At 50.7% G+C, this 19,998-nt stretch overlaps 2 protein-coding genes across 3 annotated transcripts; one reads left to right on the forward strand and one right to left on the reverse strand.

Annotated features, from left to right (window-relative positions):
• The first annotated feature begins 6,786 nt into the window (after positions 1–6,786).
• Positions 6,787–19,719, forward strand: Pcif1 (phosphorylated CTD interacting factor 1). Of its 2 annotated transcripts, NM_001108605.1 has the most exons (17): positions 6,787–8,110; positions 11,055–11,225; positions 12,375–12,517; positions 12,603–12,727; positions 13,806–13,943; positions 14,117–14,244; positions 14,362–14,516; positions 14,820–14,967; positions 15,052–15,135; positions 15,367–15,466; positions 16,622–16,784; positions 17,350–17,522; positions 17,651–17,737; positions 17,816–18,000; positions 18,676–18,769; positions 18,860–19,035; positions 19,137–19,719. In NM_001108605.1, exons 3-17 carry the CDS (start codon positions 12,394–12,396, stop codon positions 19,369–19,371), a joined length of 2,115 nt encoding a protein of 704 aa, NP_001102075.1. In that variant the 5' UTR covers positions 6,787–8,110; positions 11,055–11,225; positions 12,375–12,393; the 3' UTR covers positions 19,372–19,719. The 2 variants fall into 2 exon arrangements, with proteins under 2 accessions (NP_001102075.1, XP_038961470.1); XM_039105542.2 differs by lacking the exons at positions 6,787–8,110; positions 11,055–11,225 and having other exon boundaries at positions 12,145–12,517; positions 19,137–19,640.
• On the reverse strand, positions 7,789–8,244 carry Pcif1l1 (phosphorylated CTD interacting factor 1 like 1). The gene has a single exon (XM_008762609.1). The coding sequence runs from the start codon at positions 8,242–8,244 to the stop codon at positions 7,789–7,791; it is 456 nt and encodes a 151-aa protein (XP_008760831.1).
• Positions 19,720–19,998: the final 279 nt, after the last annotated feature.

Below are 19,998 nucleotides of genomic sequence, written 5' to 3' on the forward strand. Positions count from 1 at the left end.
ATACAGCTACTATAAAGTCATGTTTGTGCTTAAGTAAAACCTACAAGACTGGTAATGAATGTAACGGGGAAAAGAGAGAAAGAGAGTACAATTGAATTTGCCTCCAAGAACAAAGGGGGTTTGAGAGGGGGATTCTGGGTTTGACGAGGGAACATGGGTGAGGTGCCCTATGTAATACACACACACACACACACACACACACACACACACACACACACACTCATTTACACACACACACACACACACACGCACAGATGGACAGACAGACGGACAGACAGAGTCAGAGTCCATCCAGGGGGCCTGAGGAGATGGGCTAATTGGTAAAGTTCTTGCCATTAAAGTATATGTTCGATCCCTAGAACACATCTGTAATCCCAGCTTTCTAGCCTTGGGGAGTCAGACACAGGTGGACCCCTGAGGCTCACTGGCTACCAGCCCAAACTAAATGCTAAGCTTCAGGCAAGCGAGGGACCCTGTGATCAAAGTGTGTGTGGGGGGGGGGGGGAGGACAGCAGCTAAGGAATGGGGAACGCTGGCCTGGGAGGTTGTCCTCTGGCCTCCACACACATATGTGCCCACACATGAACACGAACACACACAAAACTGAATCGTTATGGTTGTACAATGCTGACGTGCTGAAAGCACCTGATGTTTGTATGTTTGGAACAGATGAGTATCCAGAGGTGTTGGGATGACCTTGTATGAAGCTGTACCCCGGTATTTTCAGTTGTTGGTTGCTGTGCAAAGAGAGCTAAGTGCTGGCAGAATGGCTAGTATTGTCCTCTCCACAGCCTTCTATATGAAAATGTTGTCCTTCCTGACCTGCCCAAAAGAAGATTCTCTGAGATTATCTTTTTCTTCCTCCCCCCCCACCCCCCCCCCCCCCCCCCCCGGGGCTGGGGACTGAACCCAGGACCTTGCGCTTCCTAGGTAAGCGGTCTACCACTGAGCCAAGTCCCCAGCCCCCTGAGATTATCATATTAAAAAGCAACCCACAGAGATGGATTTTGTTGTTGTTGTTGTTTGTATAATAAAGAGCCAGCGGCTAAGGCTGGGCCAGCAGTGCTGGCAGAACTTCTGGGCAGGCGGAGATGCAGGAGGTAGGAGGGAGGCAAAAGAAATGGAACCAGAGGGGTTGGGGATTTGGCTCAGTGGTAGAGCACTTGCCTAGGAGGCGCAACATCAGTCCCCTGCCCCGGGGGTGGGGGTGGGGTGGGAATGGAACCAGAAGCAAGCAGTGAGAAGCACAAGGAGAGGTGCAATGGCGGGTGAGTCAGGATAGGAGACTGCCCCAGCAAAAGACCAGCAGTCCTTTTTATTACTTTTTATTTTTTATTTAAAGCAGCCTGAGAATCAAATGCTGGTGTCAAACGCCTTTAATTTTCATTTTATTTTGTCTTATTTTTTTAAAAGATTTATTTATTTATTATATATAAGTACACTGTAGCTATCTTCAGACACACCAGAAGAGGGCATCAGATCTCATTACAGGTGGTTGTGAGCCACCATGTGGTTGCTGGGAATTGAACTCAGGACCTCTGGAAGAGCAGTCAGTGTTTTTTTGTTTTTTTGTTTTTTTTCTTTTCTTTTTTTCAGAGCTGGGGACCGAACCCAGGGCCTTGCGCTTGGTAGGCAAACGCTCTACCACTGAGCTAAATCCCCAACCCCGCAGTCAGTGTTCTTAACCACTGAGCCATCTCTCCAGCCTGACAAGTACCCTTAAACCCAGTGAGGCAGAGGCAGGTGGATTTCTGTGAATTTGAGGCCATCCTGGTCTACAGAGTGAGTTCCAGAACAGCCAAGACTACACAGAGAAAGGTTGTCTTGACAAACCCTCCGGATTTTGAACTTAAGTGTCCTAGGATCCCTTCAGCTGTGATTACCTGGCCAACTGGCCTCCTCTCCCTCTTCTGTGGGACATAGTTTTTTGTGATCTTAGAGCTTTGAGAGCACCTGGTTGTCACTGGGTATCTTCTGGGATTTAGATCTGCAGACTCAGCAACTCCTCTGGCTGTAAATATGTTGGCTATTGACTGTAGTGGGGAAACAACACTGTAAGGGATGTAGTGAAGGCTAGAAGATTGCCACCAGTCTTGTCCACAAACCTGGAACAGTATTGCAAATCAAGGCCCTGGTAAGGCCTGCACCATCCCCATTCCTATTTTGTACTAAGACTGGCCTGTTCTCCAAGCTCACCATCCCCTGCCATACCTCTCAGCCCTGTTACACTCTATTCCCTTTCCTCAGTGACCTGGAGAACTTGTCATCTTTTTTTTTTTTTTTCTCGGAGCTGGGGACCGAACCCAGGGCCTTGCGCTTGCTAGGCTCTACCACTGAGCTAAATCCCCAATCCCTCGTCATCTCCTTTTAAGGCTCCTTGGCACACTCACTGGCCTGGTACCCCCTTGCGGCCTTATCTCCCAGCACAGAGGGATTGTTTATGTACCTGCTTCCCCCACAACTCTGTGGGGGCTCCCTGAACACAAAGCCTGTCTTATTTATTGCTTATTTCCAAGGCTCTAGTACAAGCGTCAACATATATCCTGCCTAGCCAAACGAAGAAATGGAAGGGACCCTCCCACCACATCACACAGGGGCCCGGAAGACCCAAGGAGACACACCTTTCCCTGGTCTATTCTGTCTAAAAGGGTTTCTCTCTATGTGATCCCAGAATGGCCAGGAAGCCACTCCCTTTAGTAACCTCACTCCAGGGCAAGCCTGCCCTCTTGCTTTACAAACTACCTTAGTGTAATTGAAACCACAGAACAGGGTCCCAGGGCAGCTGCAGCCATTCAAGGATCATGCTAGAGCCTCCCTCCCACCATTGCCACGGCCTGGGAGGCAGGGTGCGATCTTGTTCCCTCCCAGGGGCTCTTGCTGCAGTGACAGAGAATGAATGACATGCATGGGAACCTGGGCGAGTAAGGCTTTTTTCATACAAGTTGTTTTCCTGCACGATGTATGTGTGGGTCCGTGTACAGAGGTCAGAAGCCAATTTTGTCAAGCCAGTTCTCTCCATCTTTTTCATGGGTTCTGGGAATTGGACTCAGGTCCTCAGGCTTGTGCAATAAGCAGTTTTATCCGCTGAGCGCATCTCACCTGCTCCCTATGTGTGTATGTTTGAAGCCAATCTGATTTACAAAGAGAAGTCAGAGGCTATGGAGGCAGACTGTCCCACGAAACCGAAATAGAATGCTGATCTTCCAGAGGGTCCAGGTTCGAAGTCGAAGTAGTTCACAGCCACCTGTAACTAGCTCCAGGGGATTTGATCCCCTCTTCTGGTCACCTTTGATCTTTACAATGTCTCCCTGTGTAGCCCTGGTCAGCCCAGGACTCAGATCTGCTCGCCCTTGCCTCTGAAGGATCTTGGATCACAGTAACTTTTTTGTGTGAGAATCTTGGCCTGCACATATGTGCACCACATACTGAAAAGAAAATTATACGAATTCTAGGTTTAAAAATATAAAATTAAAAGAGTTAGCCCCAAAAGCCACAAACTCAGGGCTAAGCCCTGCCGCCAGGAATAGCAGGCCATAAAGATAAAGAGAAGGAATGCAGGAACCAGCTCAGGCTATCGAGGACTGACCCATAAACCATCCAAAGACATCTCCCCCCAGCTCACTCAGGGCCATCCTCCAGACCCTGATAAGCCCCTACTTGTGCTTTTCAGCCATTGTGTCCTGCAGAGAGCACTCCAAGAAACCGGGCAGCCCAAGCCTAACCAGAGGTGTTTCAAATACAAATGCTCCATCAATTTTGACAAACTTTTAAAAATAATGAGGACCTGAAGACCCTACCCTTCTCCTGATTTAGTAGCTCTGTTCCAGGAACCAGGGGGCCATAAAACTTTCTGGCTGGTGCCATAAAACAATCCTGTAACTTGCGGTGCATTCCCCTTGGACATCCCCCATCCCCTGGTGCTCACAGCCTCTGCCTTTAAATACTCTTTTTCCCAGCCTCTCGGGTCGACACCTCTGTCTCCTGCGTGGGATATGTGTTGGCCCGGAGATCTCTGTAATAGGTCTCCGTAATAAACCTCGCCTTTGCTTATTACATCCAAAATGGTCTCTCTGTGTCTGGGGTCCGCGATTTCCCAAGACTTGAATAAGGATCTCTCTGCGTGGGATTTTTCAATACACCTAATAATGGGATGGAAAGCGTATGCCACAGCAGCAGCTCTAAGATTCTTTTTAAAGATCTGTTTTATTTAGGAGTATACTGTCGCTGTCTTCAGACACACCAGAAGAGGGCATCAGATCTCCTTACAGATGGTTGTGAGCCACCATGTGGTGGCTGGGAATTGAACTTAGGACCTCTGGAAGAGCAGTCAGTGCTCTTTTTTTTTTTTTTTTTCTTTTTTCTTTTTTTTGTAGCTGGGGACCGAACCCAGGGCCTTCCGCTTGCTAGGCAAGCGCTCTACCACTGAGCTAAATCCCCAACCCCAGCTCTAAGGTTCTTAAAGCTGGTTTTAGTTGATCCATCTTACTGATCTTTCTTGAGACAGGGTCTCATTTAGACCAGGATGCTCTTGAAATTGCTATGGAGCACAGACTGGCCTTGAACTCAGGATTCTCCTTCCTGTGTGCTGGGTTCACAGGCATGATCTCTGCCAGACCTTTAAAACTCTGCATTAGAAAACTAAAATTGATTTTTTTTTTTTTTTTGGTTCTTTTTTTCGGAGCTGGGGACCGAACCCAGGGCCTTGCGCTTCCTAGGCAAGCGCTCTGCCACTGAGCCAAATCCCCAACCCCTAAAATTGACTTTTAAAAAGATTTAGTTGCGTGTGTGTGTGTGTGTGTGTGTGTGTGTGTAGACTGCAGAAGCCAGAAGACATCAGATCCCCTGGAGCTGGAGGTACAGGTGTTTGTGACTGCCAGATGTGGGTGCTGGGAACCAAACTCAGATTGAGAAAAAAAGCCATTATCCCCAAAATTGGGTATTCTGAAGCCAGTCTCAGTGTCTGAGGGTGTTTCTTCCAGGAATATGGGTCTCTAGGTTTGCTCCCCAGCATCTTAAGTCAGGGAGTGGGGGTATATAGGACAGAAGATTAAGCCAACCACAGGGCCTTAGCATGGTGCTCATGGTTTTCTTGGTTTTCCCAAGGACAGCACTTCCATGTTTCCTTTGCAGAAGCCAAAGCCTAGAATAGAAACCAGGATGCCTAAAACAGCCACTCTTTTTTACACTGTGGTCTGTCTCTGGTCATCAAACAAGTAGTCACAGGGCCGAGCATGGACCAGGCAGATAGGAGTAAGCCCTCCTCATCCTGAAGCAGTCTAATGGCTGTTGCTAAATAGACCTGAGAAAGATGTATACAATGGTCACCCCTACTGCTTATGTTCCAACAGCACCCCAAGGCAGAATTCCACCACAGATTTCTCCTGGGTAGCAATGTATTTATTAGGCATACATACATAAAGATAGGTGAAGAGTTGCAGCCAAAACCAAGCTCTGCACCAAGAAATGCTAGCTCCCCCAAGGCTGCATATGTGGAGCCCTCTCTCCTCTGCCACCTACACCTTCTAGCCCTAAGACTACATGCTATTAGGGCAGAACTGCATGGCTAGCTGGATACTTGGTTGGACAGTCCTGAGATCTTCCCTACCACCTGTGGCTGAAGGTAGTTAACAGCCCTAACTGTGATCTTTCAAAGGTTGGTGGACCAAGACTCTTGAACATGGTAGGCTTAGCTAGGAAGGAAGTCCTGTACAGTACAGGCAAAGGGAGTTGACACTGTATGCTCAGGACATTATGAGAATACAGAAATGGGAGGATGAATTGGGAGGTGGGAGAGGCTTAAACAACTTTGTCAGGGAGGCTACCTGGTGTTTAGCCACATGTGGGTCCGGACCTGAAGGGTGAATTATGTAAAGCCTGGAGTAATTAGTGACATCAGAATACACAAAGGAGGTGGGAGGGCAGAGAAGACAGCATCTTGCTGGCTAGATCAAGCTGGCCTCAAAAGGCCTCAATGTCAGGTAGCAGGGCTATAAAAAGCAGGGGGTGACTGTTACCAGAGTAGAACATCACCACCTGCAGGAGATTCTGCTTTTTTGCCGAGTTGGTAAATTGGCCTGAGTGCCACCATCTCTCCTTATGGAGTTGGTGCGATGACTGTTTCTGCAGGCATGCTTCTCTTCTCTTCAGATGGCACTTCCCCGTGTTATCCGGCCCCTTGCCCAGCTTTCCTAGTGTCTGGATCTAGAGACAAGGACTTGCCATGTCCAACTCTTTTGCGCTGCTCTGGTTTTGCTAGTGTTTCACGACACTATGTAGCCCAGGCTGACTTATGACTTAGAACCCTCCTGCTTTAGCTTTTCCAGGGCTAGAGTGCTGCTGGGGTTTCAAGGGTGCACACTTTACTCCATCTGGTTTTTGTTTGAGACAGGATCAGGACTGAAACTTCCTATGTAGCTACCAGTCCTGGGGTTAAAGGAACCCACCACCTTCATACCTGGTTCGCATTAAAAAAAAAAAAAAAAAAAAAGCACAAGGACAGAGTTAGAGACTAGAGAAACACAGGGTTACACCCCTAACCACCAATCCCTCCCCTTTTTAAAAAGTATTATTTAATGTATATGAACACACCGTAGCTGTCTTCACACACACCAGAAGGCGGCATCGGATCCCATTAGATGGTTGTGAGCCACCACATGGTTGCTAGGATGAACTCAGGACCTCTGGAAGAGCAGTCAGTGCTCTTAAGCACTGAACCATCTCTCCAGCCCACTAATCCCCTTCAAACTTTCCTTTTAAAAGCAGATTTCTTGTGGCCCTGCTGACCTCCTAAACTAGTGATCCTTCTTTATCAGTCTCCCAAGTACTAGGGTTACAGCTGTAAGCCAAGAGGCCCAGCTGCTATGCTTTTATTTTGATAAGGTCTCATGTAGGCAAGGATTCCTGATTCTCCTGCCTCCACCTCCCCAAGTGCACACCACTACCACCCTTAAAGATTTTAAGAGGCATGATGGTGCACTTTTAATTCCAGCACTCACGAAGCAGATGGATCTGAGTTCTTGGCCTGCCAGGGTTATAGCAAGACTATCCCCACCAGCCCCCAAGACATACAAGATGGACACACCTGGGATCAAGGGTCAGGTGTTTGAGGACAGACTAGATAAGATCCTCCAGTTCTTACTAGTTTATACTGCTGATCACCATTTTTCCTGACCTCCTAACATTCCACCTCCAAACTACTGGCAGCCAGTATCATCACTGTCACAGACCTCAGTGGCTATCCCAGTCCAGCAGCAGGTGGCAAACTTGTCCTCCTTTCAAGATACCTTAAATGGTGATAGCTTCCTTAGGAGGCCACAAGTGGGTGGAGCTAGTAGCCTAATTGTGGCAGGGAGCCCGTCCAAGACTTGCAGAAGCGTCTCCTAAGCTGTGTAGTCTTCACAACTTTACAACTGCCCAGAGCCAGCTCTGCCCTACCAGCACTCCTCCAAAAGCTACGATTATGCAAGAGCAATTTGTGAACAGGTTGCTAACGGGAAAAGGTTCGATTTGCACGTCATCTGGCCTCTAGGCAGAGAGAGAAAACATTCCAGGACCCTTAGAGCGCAGAGAACGAGACTGGTTGGAAGCAGCAGAGCACTGTGCAGACTAGGACCCAGGCATCTACCACGTGCAGGGCCTACGTCACCACTCCGCTCCTGGGTCGGCAACTGAGCCAGAGCCCCCAGAAGATTCTAGACCAGCTTCATGCCCCCTAAAGTGTCCAAGTAGATCTTCGGCCCCTGCGAGCGTGTTCGGCAGGGGCGTACGTATAGATTCATTCCTTCCCACCTACATTTCAAGAAGAGCAAAGCTGCTTTTCCTCCTCTTGAGGACCACAAGGGACACAGAGAAGGACCGGAAAATGGGGAGTTGGGGAGGGGGAGGGAGAAAGCAATCACGGTCTGGGGAACCAGCCAACATTGCCACACTCAAGATGGCGGCGCGGCCGTGGCGAGGTCCTTCAGAGGCGGTACCAACGCATGCGCAGCGCAGAGTCCCGGCCCGGGACACAAGATGGCGGCAGCGGCGCTGGGGAGGGCGAGGCGGAGGCGGCAAAACGGGCGGTCGAGCAGAACGTGTGGCCGCATCCCCTCGAGTCCGCTTCGAGCAGGTAAGAACCCCAGGAAGCCATGGTCCTGCTGCGAGCCGCGCCAGGGTCTGGGAGTCCGAAGCAGGATGGCGGAGGCCCCTCCGGCGCTTCCCGCTCGGGGCTGCCGCTCGCCCGGTCTCCTTCGTCGCCGCCATCTTAGACCCGCGGGTGGGCAGCAGGGCCGCTGGCTGGGGTGAGTGTAGTGGGCCCAGAGAGCCCGGGTGGAGCGGCCTCTAGGGTCCCTTCGCTGCTGCCGCTGCCGCCGTCGCCACCGCCTTTGTGCCGGGCTCCGACTCTGAGTCGCCTCAGCCCGGGGGCGGGAGCGCGCGGCAGGGCGGGGGGCGGAGCCCGGGAGATGGGCCGGCGCGCGCGCGCGCCAAACATCCCGCCCCCGCTGGGGTTGGGGGAGGGGTACGCGGGAGCGCGCTGGGGAGGTAGGTCCCGACTGCGCGCGTGCGCACTTCGCACGTCCTGTGGCCCCGCCCACCAGACCCGGAGCATTATGATTGGTACAGTGGGAAGCGCTCCCGCCCCATATTCCTCCAATCCGGGAATCGGATGCATTCTCTCGCCTGAGTTCCGCTGGTTGCGCAGATACTCTTGTTTGTTCGTAGGCTACTCTGCGTTTCTCAGACTTTGGTATGCGTGGGGGTCCGGAAGACACAGCCTTAGTGAATACATTAATCAATTGGGAGCAGCAGCGAGAGTGCACAGAACGCTAGACTACGGCGCAGGGGTCAAATGGTTCTGCCGCAAAAGTCGTGATGGCAGTACGGCCTTGAACTTGGGTCTGGCTAGCTTTATTTAGAACTGGTGTTTTAGCCAGAGACCTGCTGCACCCATCTATGCGAATTTATCTTATTTAAGAGACAGGGTCTCGGGGTTCGGGATTTAGCTCAGTGGCAGAGCACTTGCCTAGCAAGCACAAGGCCCTGGGTTCAGTCCCCAGCTCCGGAAAAAAAAAAAAAAAAAAAAAAAAAAAGAGACAGGGTCTCTGTGTTACACCTCCTGGCTATCCTGTAATTCACTATGTGGACCAGGTTGCCCTCACAGAAATCCTGCGTCTTGAGTGCTGGGATAAAAGGTGTCCGGTACTACACCGGACTCTGATGTGTGTGTATGTGGTGCTGGGGGTATAACCCTAGGTCTCACATATGCTGGGCAGTCAGTGTACAAAGCAGCTTCACTGTGAGCACTTAAATTCTAAGTTGATAACATTTTCAAGTAGCGTAAAATGAAAAAAATTGTCATCTTGTCTCCCAGCCCCTCCTGGAGTGCGTTTAAAAAGTACAAAATCTTATCGAGCGTGATGGCACAGATCTGAAATTCTAACAGTTAGAGATGCTGACAGGATGATTGAGTTTAAGACCAGTGTCAGCTATGTGAGACCCTGCCCTAAAGTTACAAATTCTTTGGTAGCTCCACCCTTCAAGCTTCTGACTGCTCACAGGTGTCATGGCGTTCAGCTGGTTTGGGATTGCAGTAGTGTCCTGTTTAGGTGGCACTGGGCCAGCCTGCTTCTGCCTTCTCTAACAAATGCATCTACCAGGTGCACCCTTCACGTTTTCTGGGACACACATTTTTCAATAAAGGTGGATGAGATGTGTTATATGTGTTTGCATGTTTTTATTTTTTCCAAGACATTCAAAGAAGTATGTCTCACTAATTGTGGGTGGCCTAAGATATTGCCCCAGACTTTCCATATGTGTCCTTTGTTTCCATTGCTTTGGTGTAGACACTTTGATTGGCACAGCTGGCTGTGCAGTGTATGGGGGCTCTGTTGTGCAAGATGAAAACATGATTCCCATTGGCATGTGTCTATATTCTACCTCATGGGAAGGCTGATCTAGGCAACACAGGCAGAGCCAATTCAAAAAGAAAGCTGATCTTGGTGGCTTTCACCGTAATCCTAACACTTGGGAGGTCGAAGAAGACATTGGGATTCAGGATCATACTCAACTACAAAGTGAGTTTGAAGCCAACTTGGACTATTTGAGTTCTCATCTCAACCCAAGAACTGGAAAAAGAAAAAAGAGAAAAGAAAGAGTCAACCTCAGACTCCCAGGTGGGGTTGCCTATTGGAACCCTTACTACTTAAGCAATCTCAGACCTGGCCTTCATAGCCAGTAAAGCAAGTTTTGTCTCCTAGTCCGGGTGGGGTGAGCTGTAATCTCAGTAGTCCCAGAGACCAAAGCAGGAGGATCATATATTTAAGTATTCAAGGCCTTCTTGAACTGTGGATTAAGTTCAAGGACAATCTTGTCCATTTTTTTAAGACCCTGTCTCAAAAGTTAGAGGTCTGGGTCAGTGGCAGAAAGTTCATGTAGCATGAACAAGGACCTAGAACCTCATATACATGTGTTAAGCTATGCATAATGGTCTCAATCAAGAGCCGGTGATAGAGTACACGGAAGAGCACTTACCTGTCATGTATAAGACTCTGAGTTCTATCTTTAGTGCTACAAAAACAAACCAATCAACTTCGAGGTGCTAGGAAAGCATTAAACCAAGTTTAGGGTTCTGTTGATGAACCAGGTCCAGGGCCTAGGCATGCAAGCTTTGTTGGTTGGACGTTCAAATACATTAAACAAACAAACAAAAAAAAAGCCAGGGATGTTGGCATACACCTTTGAGGCCAGCACTCTGGAGGTAGAGGCAAGTGAATCTCTGAGTTCAAGGCCAGCCTGGTCTACAGAGTGAGTTCCAGGACAGCCAGGCTATATAGAGAAACCCGTCTCAGAACCAAAGAACCTCCACCACCATAAAAAGGGGGGGATGTTTGTCTCAGCATATTTATTTAGACAGGGTCTCATTCAGGCTGATCTTCAACTCTAAGAAGCACAACTTTGATTCATTGAGCCTCTAGACCTTCCCAGTGTGGCCTTGTCCCTCTGCTGTTGTTCCTGCCTCGCAAGGTTTCATATCATAGGCCAATGACTTTTTTTTTTTTCTATTTGCTCTCCAGCTGCTGATTCACGGAGTCCCCTGGGTCCTTGTCAACTGAACTGCTGACCAGCCCACCCACTTCTGCTGCGCCTTCCTGTGGGCCTCCCCCCTCTTCTGTGGGACCCCGTGACGTGGGTTCAATCAGCCAGAGAAGAAAACACTCTCATGCTAGTATCGCAGACCCCAGAGGGTGAGAGAAAAGGGGACTTTATTCAGCCTTGAAACCCATGGGCTCAGCCCCTCAAGAAGCCATTCCAAACCTTTCTGTGATCAAGGCTCTTGTGTTACATGTCCTGTTGCCCTGTGATTTTTATCTGCCAAACTGTACAGATAAAGTAACTATTTGATTTTTCCATTTCCAAATTAACAGGCGTCTTTGAGTGTTAAATAAAATAAACGTTCTATGATTCCTATGATGTCGTTAACCAGTCAGGACTCCTGATCAGCTCAAAGAAAGTCTTTGAATCAGCCTTTGTGGTCTTACTGTGGGGGAAGGTTTCTCATGGGTTTTGTAACATATTAAAAACAACAAACTCCCCAGTCTAATCTCAGGTGTCCCCAGGGGTGTAATAGATCCAGACTAGGATGGGCCTGGCCTTTGGGGCCTGTCCCAGGTGTGCACAGGGGTAGCAGAGAATAGAAAGCTGAAGAAACTGGCTTTGTTGCTGCATTAAGAGTCAGTGTTTGCCTGGGGCTTCTGAAGGACTGAACCAGATGATACTCTTTAGTTACACTGCTTCCTTTAGCATGAGACTGCAACCAGTTAGAGTCCATGCTTCCTCTTCAGCTGGGCTGGTCCACTGAGACTTTACCTAGTGGGAACAGTAAAACCATTATCCCAAGGAAGGCACTGGTCCTCGTAGGAATGACTTCTCTCTTGTTGGCTGCTCTGGTGCTCTTTAAATATATGCAAGATTAGTAGAGCTCCTCTTGGGCCCAGGTGGCATTCTTAGCCTTGGAGACCAATGCCCTGGACCCAGTCTACTGAGAGTTCCACTGTCGGGTCTAGCCATCTAGAACTACAATGCATTTTCCATGGCATTAGAAGAGCTTTGCCCATCAAACCTGGGCATGGAGCAGGGGAGAGGGAGGGTGGGGGGAAAGGCTTCCTGGAGAACATGAGCCCAAGGGCAAGCTAGGCAATTAGAAGGATATACAGTGGGTGCTCCATTGTACAACAGAGGGGACAACAACTTTAATCTCAGTGCATCTGTGGCGTCAGCTGGCCGCTGTCCAGGGCAAGACTGTTGGACTTCTCCAATCTCTAGATAAGTCACCAGAGCCCTAGGTTGTAATTGGTGGGTGGGATGGAGCTGACACTCTTGGTCCTGTGCGGCAGGTCCCGAGTGGGTGCTGAGATGGCCAATGAGAATCACGGCAGCCCCCGGGAAGAAGCATCCCTTCTAAGTCACTCTCCAGGCACCTCCAATCAGAACCAGCCCTGTTCTCCAAAGCCAGTTCGCCTGGTACAGGACCTCCCAGGTACTGGGGGCAGTGGTGTGGGCTGGCAAGATAGCAGGAGTGTTGTGCACAGCCCTGACTGTCTGGGTTGTACTTTTGTTTGCAGAGGAACTGGTACATGCAGGCTGGGAGAAGTGCTGGAGCCGAAGGGAGAGCCGTCCCTACTACTTCAACCGATTCACCAACCAGTCCCTGTGGGAGATGCCTGTGCTGGGTCAGCACGATGTGCTTGTGAGTGCCAGTTTGGGGCAAGGGTCTCAGGGCAGGTCTCTCTCCTTCTACAAATGCTATCCTGAACAACTAGGCATCTAGCCGTGCGCTGATACCTATAGATAAAACATAAAGCAAGTCAGTCTGCCCTCAGACTGGAGAGAGTGACAAGTGTCAGATTACTAGTGTAGCACTCTGAACCCAGAACACATTGCAAATGAGATGAGCAAGGCTGACTCGCTCCCTTCCTGTTTTTATGATATGCTTGCTCTGTGGTGGACAGCAGGATTCCAGTTGTATTGAGCCAGGCATGGTGCCTACCTTTAATCCTAGAACTTGAGAGGCAGACGAGAGGCAGGTAGATCTTTATGAGTTCTAGGCCAGCTTGATCTTCAAAGTGAGTCTAGGACAGCCAGGGCTACACAGACAATCCTGTTTTTAAAAAACTAAAAAATAAAAATATGGTATTGAAACTCATTGGGGATCCTGATCTGGGGAAGAAGGAAGAGTTCCTCTGAGAATCAGGGTTTAAAGTAAAGCTAAGTGGGAAAGGAAGGGTGTTATAGAGTGTTAGTTACCATAGGGTCAGGCAGCCACCCGAGCTCCTAGACCCCCTCAGTTGGAGCAGGCCTTATTACCCATCAGGCAGGGACCTCTCCAGTCCGCAGGTGAAGACACAGGTTCAAAGTAACCAGGCCAAGGCCACATGGCTGCTTATAGGCAGAGGGGCATGTGCAGGATTCTTGATGTCACTTAAGGAGGCCCACACAAAGCCTTGACTTTTTTGACTTCTCTTGATTCCTGGTTTCAGTTTTGTTCTTAAAGCACCAATCCAAGGTCAGACATCATAGCACTGACTTGTGTCATAATGTCAGTGGTGAGGTAGGGTTAACTTGGCCTTTCTGAAGGTCAGGGAACCAGGAAGTAGGTAGTTCACCCCTGGCTGCAGTTGGAGGTAGCAGGCAGGGGAGGAGCCCATGCTGGGTTCTTTATTACATTCCAGACCTCTGGCTTCCTTGAGTCAGTGCAGGGTGGGAAGGCATGAAAGTCGGACAAAACTACAGCCCTGTTTACATTTCTGCTGGTTTCCCTCCTGTAGTCGGACCCTTTGGGGCTAAATGCAACCCCACTGCCCCAAGACTCAACCTTAGTGGAAACTCCCCCAGTAGAGAACAAGCCCAGAAAGCGACAGCTCTCAGAAGAGCAGCCAAGTGGCAATGGAGTGAAGAAGCCCAAGGTGAGTATCTGGAGCTTCCAGGACCTGGCTTAAGTGGTTACCTTGGGCATGTGGCTAGCAGGTCCCTGCAAAGGCTGTGTCAGGAGGGATTCCCAAGTGCAGCTGCTGGACATGATGCTGGGTCTGGCTGCTGAGCCTTCTGACTTGATGCCTTTTGGATTCTTTTCCTTCAGATTGAAATACCTGTGACACCCACAAGCCAGTCGGTGCCCAGTTCCCCCAGCATCCCAGGAACCCCAATACTAAAGATTTGGGGTGCATCCACTGAAGATAAACAAGCAGCTCTCCTCCGACCCACTGAGTGAGTCTTCGCTGGTTGGCTTGGATACCTCCATTGTTGATGAGTGGACTGTTCAGGGCTGTGGTGGGGTGGTTGTGGTGGACAGGCCTTCATCACAACTTCTGTCTGTGCCCCTAGGGTGTACTGGGACCTGGACATCCAGACCAATGCTGTCATCAAGCACAGGGGTCCTTCTGAGGTCCTGCCCCCACACCCTGAGGTTGAGCTGCTCCGCTCTCAGCTCATCTTGAAGCTGCGCCAGCACTACCGGGAACTGTGCCAGCAGCGGGAGGGTGAGAGCTCTGCAGCCTCGCCATAGATTTACCACTTGGGCTCATGTGGGAAGGGGCCTGGTGGCTCTCAGTGCGCTGTGGGGAAACAGAGCTGTTGGGCCCCGGCTCTGTGATGCTGAGTGTGCTGCTCAACCTCTTTGCAGTTTCCATACCTGAAACTGGGAAAAGGCTTAGCAAAAGCTTGGAGCCCACACCTCCTAGCTCAGGAGGCTCAGGGGATTTTGAATTCCAAAGTGCTGTGCCCATTCTGTCTTGGTGGACTTCGTTAACTACTCCAGGTCCTTAACAGCTCTTGTCCCATAGGCATTGAGCCACCCCGGGAATCTTTCAACCGCTGGATGCTAGAGCGCAAAGTGGTGGACAAAGGCTGTGATCCTCTGTTGCCAAGCAACTGTGAACCAGTTGTGTCTCCGTCCATGTTTCGTGAAATTATGAATGACATTCCCATCAGGTACAGCTCTACAGCTCGGCTGCTTGGTCCTCGTACAAGTCACCGGTAGTAGGGTTCTAACTCTTGCCTATTTTCTAAAACCAGGTTATCTCGAATCAAGTTCCGGGAGGAAGCCAAACGCCTGCTCTTTAAATATGCAGAAGCTGCCAGGCGGCTCATTGAGTCCAGGTTTGGCTTTTTCTGCCCCACACAATGAAAATGGTGTGTGCGTGTGCGTGTGCGTGTGTGTGTGCTCGCGCATTTGCCTAATGCTCACACAGGTGTGTCAATGCTTAAGACAGATGGGACGTAAGCTTAGAGGCTAGTGTCTGAGATGGTAGTCTTATCGGGACAAGGAACAAGACACCTAACAGCTGAGCCCCACACAAAACACAGTGTTCTCTTGCTATCAACCTGCAGGAGTGCATCCCCTGACAGCAGAAAAGTGGTCAAGTGGAATGTGGAGGACACCTTTAGCTGGCTGCGGAAGGAGCACTCAGCCTCGAAGGAGGACTACATGGTGAGAGGGCCCAGGGAGAGGTCAGTTGATAGGCACTGTTTGTGAGGTGGCTGGCTTCCACAACAGCCTGGGCTGTAGTGTGGCAGACCTGATGCACACCAGTCCCCAGAATCATAACTACAGAGATGATTAAGGCCTGCGGTTTTCTCCCAAAGAACAATTCCATTAACATTGTTTCTGTAATCTGAAGCTCAGACACATAGATGCTGTCTTCCAACCTGATGAATTACCAACACACCACTTCAGTGTATCTTTGTGAAGAGATCTACCTTTCCTTGTGCATGTCCATATCACAATTAAAAGTACCTTTAGTCCCCAGATCCAGGAAAAAAAAAAGTACCTTTAGGGGGCTGGAGAGATGGCTCAGCAGTTAAGAGCACTGGCTGCTCTCTGTTGACTGGGGTCCAATTCCAGCACCTACATGCTGCTTACAACTGTTAACTCCTATTACAAGGGACCTGATGCCCTCTTCTGGCATGAATGAAGGTAAACACATACATACACAAATAAAATAAATATTATAAAACAGCTGGCCACCTTCAGATTCGATCCCTCCTCAGTGTATCCACAGCCATCATGTTCTCTGGCTATGTCTGCCACTCAACCATCTCCATCAACTCGCAGTGGGCTTTCTTCTCAGTACTGTTTTTCACAAGAGACAAGTGTCATAGATCACATCAGCAAGTGTACCTGACTCACTATCCAGAGTCACTCATCGTCACACGGCAGATCATGGGGGAATCTCTAAGTACTAAAAAGCAAAACCTTTTAAATGTGGACCAACAGGCTCCCTGTGCTTTGACGGCCCTCCCAGCAAACACCCAGTGCTGTAAGGTGGAGCTCGCCTGGGCTGCCGCTTTCTGCCGTCTTGGGTTCTGCCAATGTAGTGGCAACAAAAACTGTTTACATGACGGGCTTGGTGAGTGGAGGGGGATGACACTCCTATTCACAATGTCCTATTTGCTAGTTTGAATTACCTTGATAGGAACAAGATTCAGAGAAGCCAAGGGATCTGTCCAAGCAACATGGCTAGTAAACAGTAGAGCCACTTTCAAAACTGGGACATCTGGGATTCAATAGCCCCACAAGAGCTCCACCTGCCAGCCCCACCGAGGTGCTTTTGTCATCAGTGTCCTGATGAGGGCTTTTCTTCAGGACCGCCTGGAGCACCTGCGGAGGCAGTGTGGGCCCCATGTCTCTGCTGCAGCCAAGGACTCTGTGGAGGGCATCTGCAGCAAGATCTACCACATCTCCCTGGAATATGTTAAACGGATCCGAGAGAAGCACCTTGCCATCCTCAAGGAGAACAACATCCCAGGTAGGGTGGCATGGCGAGCAGACTCATCTACTGTCCTAGGCCCTGACGGAGCGCACAAGGCTGTGCCTCAAAGCAGTGACTGGATGGACTTGGGGTAATCTGATTTCTGAAGAGCATTGGGTAGGGCCTGCTGTGTCCCGACCCTGGGGAGTCAGTGCTCACTGAGGAAATGATGTGATGTGAACAGAGAAGCTGGAAGCTGACCTGGATTCCTGTCCCTTAACCTGTTTTCCCAGACCCAAGTGTAATAGTAACTTGCTGTGGCAACGTAAGTGTCCACGCAAACTATCACGCTAACACCTAGCCAGACGAAGGCTGCCTTTCTCATACTTGTGATTTGCCTGGCAGCACTTTTTTTTTTTCCGGGGCTGGGGACCGAACCCAGGGCCTTGCGGTTGCTAGGCAAGCACTCTACCACTGAGCTAAATCCCCAACCCCCTGGCAGCACTTCTTAATGGCATGGTTTCCTTTGTTATGGAAACGGAGTCTCATCTCATAAGCACTGCACAGTGGGTGTGGAGGCTGTCCACTGTGGACAGTCTTTCACTGTCCTCCCTATCCACAGAGGAAGTAGAGGCCTCAGAGTTGGAGCCCCGCCTGGTATACTGCTACCCAGTGCGCCTGGCCGTGTCTGCACCCCCCATGCCTAGTGTGGAGATGCACATGGAGAACAGTGTAGTCTGCATCCGCTACAAGGGAGAGATGGTCAAGGTCAGCCGCAGCTACTTCAGCAAACTGGTAAGAACTGGGGAGGCCCTTGATGGCCTGAGTGGAGGCTTGGGATCTTCGCTGAGCAGAGTCCTCATCAGCTGGCCACTGTAAGGTCATGAAGCCACTGGGGAATCCCTCCTCCTGTCTGTCTACAGTGGCTCCTCTACCGCTACAGCTGTGTGGATGACTCTGCCTTTGAGAGGTTCCTGCCTAGAGTCTGGTGTCTTCTCCGTCGATATCAGGTACAGAGCTGGGACAACGGAGCCCCTGGAAGGGAGCAGGGAGACTGAAGCCTCACACTGACTAAGGCTAATTTGCAGATGATGTTTGGTGTGGGCCTCTATGAGGGGACTGGCCTGCAGGGGTCACTGCCAGTGCACGTCTTTGAGGCCCTCCACAGACTCTTTGGTGTCAGTTTCGAGTGCTTCGCCTCACCCCTCAACTGCTACTTCCGCCAGTACTGTTCTGCCTTCCCTGACACAGATGGCTACTTTGGCTCCCGCGGGTGAGATCCAGGAGTTCCTGGGCCCCTTCTACCCAGAAAGATGTCTCCTACGGCACAGTTCCCCCCGTACTAGCTGCTTCTTAATGCTTAGAACTTAGGCACTTTGGGAGGCAGCTCCCAGGTTACCATTTACCAGCCAGTGACCTCTGACCTCTGACATGCTATGTAAACACTGGGAGCCTCCAGGTTGTGGCTCCTTGGGCAGACATGTAACAGACACGCAACATGTAACTGCCTAAGCTGGCCTGTGGCTTAGGTTTGGAATAGGAATCCTGGGCTCCATGGAGTAAAACAGACCTCAGAGATAGCAGGTGAGGAGGGTGGATGTCCAGGAGGAAGAAAGCTTGGAGGAAGGAGAGGCTCAGGCTCGGCGGCTGGGAAAGCCCTGGGTGTGGCTTCTGCTGGGGTGGCTTGAGACTATTTCCTCAACTTAGTAGACACAGGCACGCACACCCAGCACACCCAGAGCTTAGCCTCCGTTCCAAGTTTAGTTATCTGAGGGCAAGGTCATTTCCTTGTCCCAGCACAATTAAAAGAGAATGTTGGCCTCTGGTCCAACTGTCACCATTTCTTTGTGAGATCGCCCACACTGTGGCTGCTTAGGGATGGGGACATCATTTATGTCTGTGTGAAGGACTAGGTTTTGGTGGGGCTACAGTGCTCACCTTTCTTTAGGCCCTGCCTGGACTTCACCCCGCTGAGTGGTTCCTTTGAGGCCAACCCTCCGTTCTGCGAGGAGCTCATGGATGCTATGGTCTCTCACTTCGAGGTGGGTGTGCTGCCAGCTGATGGGGCAGGCAACATTGCAAGCCTCCTGGGGGCAGTAACTCATGTCCACCCCATACTGTCCCTCCCACAGAAACTGCTGGAGAGCTCACCAGAACCCCTGTCCTTCATTGTGTTCATCCCGGAGTGGCGGGAGCCCCCAACACCAGCGCTCACCCGAATGGAGCAGAGCCGCTTCAAACGCCACCAGCTGGTCTTGTCTGCCTTTGAGCACGAGTACCGCAGTGGCTCCCAGCACATCTGCAAGAAGTAGGTGCCCGGGGCAATGGGGAGGAAGCCAGGTCTGATGGCAGGCTGGGTGAGCAGGCCCTGGTCCGTGCCCTGCCCTGAACAGCTGCCTTTGCCCACAGGGAGGAAATGCACTACAAGGCCGTCCACAACACGGCAGTGCTCTTCTTGCAGAATGACCCCGGGTTCGCCAAGTGGGGGCCGACGCCAGAGCGGCTGCAGGAGCTCACCGCTGCTTATAAGCAGTCGGGCCGCAGCCATGGCTCCAGCTCTTCCTCCTCCTCCTCCTCCTCAGAGGCCAAGGACCGGGACTCCGGCCGGGAGCAGGGCCCTAGTCGAGAGCCTCACCCCACCTAACATATCCTGCGGGGAAGGAGGAACTCCAGGGGTGCTGTTACAGACTGCTGGGACTCAGTCCTCAGGGCTGGAGGGCCCTGGGGTGGCAGCAGGACTTGAGCTGCCAGGGACATAGGAATATTATGGCTCTGCCAGGGCTCCCCCTTCCTGCTCCCACCCTTTCAGATTCACCAAGTCCCTTGTAAATAGGCCCGTGCCTCCCCAGCCCCATACTGACCCTGTTGCTGCCTTGTTTCATTTGTAAAAGGAAATACAGAAACTCCCCAAGAGTGTGTGAGGGTCTTGGGGTGGTTGCCTCGGTGACCATTCCCTAGGTGCCCTTTATTAAGGTCCCAGGCCTTCACACCCATCCACAGGTCCTTGTGGTACTGAACCCCTAGAGGCATCTACCTGAGCTCAGGAGGTTGGAAGAGACATCCAATTCCTGCCTAAACCAGACTTACGGGCTGCTAAATGTTTTCCATGAGGTTAGGAGAAGCGTTGCTTTAGAAGGGCTTCAGGGTATGTAGTACCTGCCCTCTGAGACCCTGGGGACAGGGAGCCATGGAGGAAGCAGCGTTCTTACTAGCTCAGCTCTCTCCTGAGATGGGGCTGGTTTGGCCATACTGCAACCACTGTGCAGAGAAG

Source organism: Rattus norvegicus, chromosome 3, assembly GCF_036323735.1.
Source record: "Rattus norvegicus strain BN/NHsdMcwi chromosome 3, GRCr8, whole genome shotgun sequence".
NCBI classification, from domain to species: domain Eukaryota; kingdom Metazoa; phylum Chordata; class Mammalia; order Rodentia; family Muridae; genus Rattus; species Rattus norvegicus.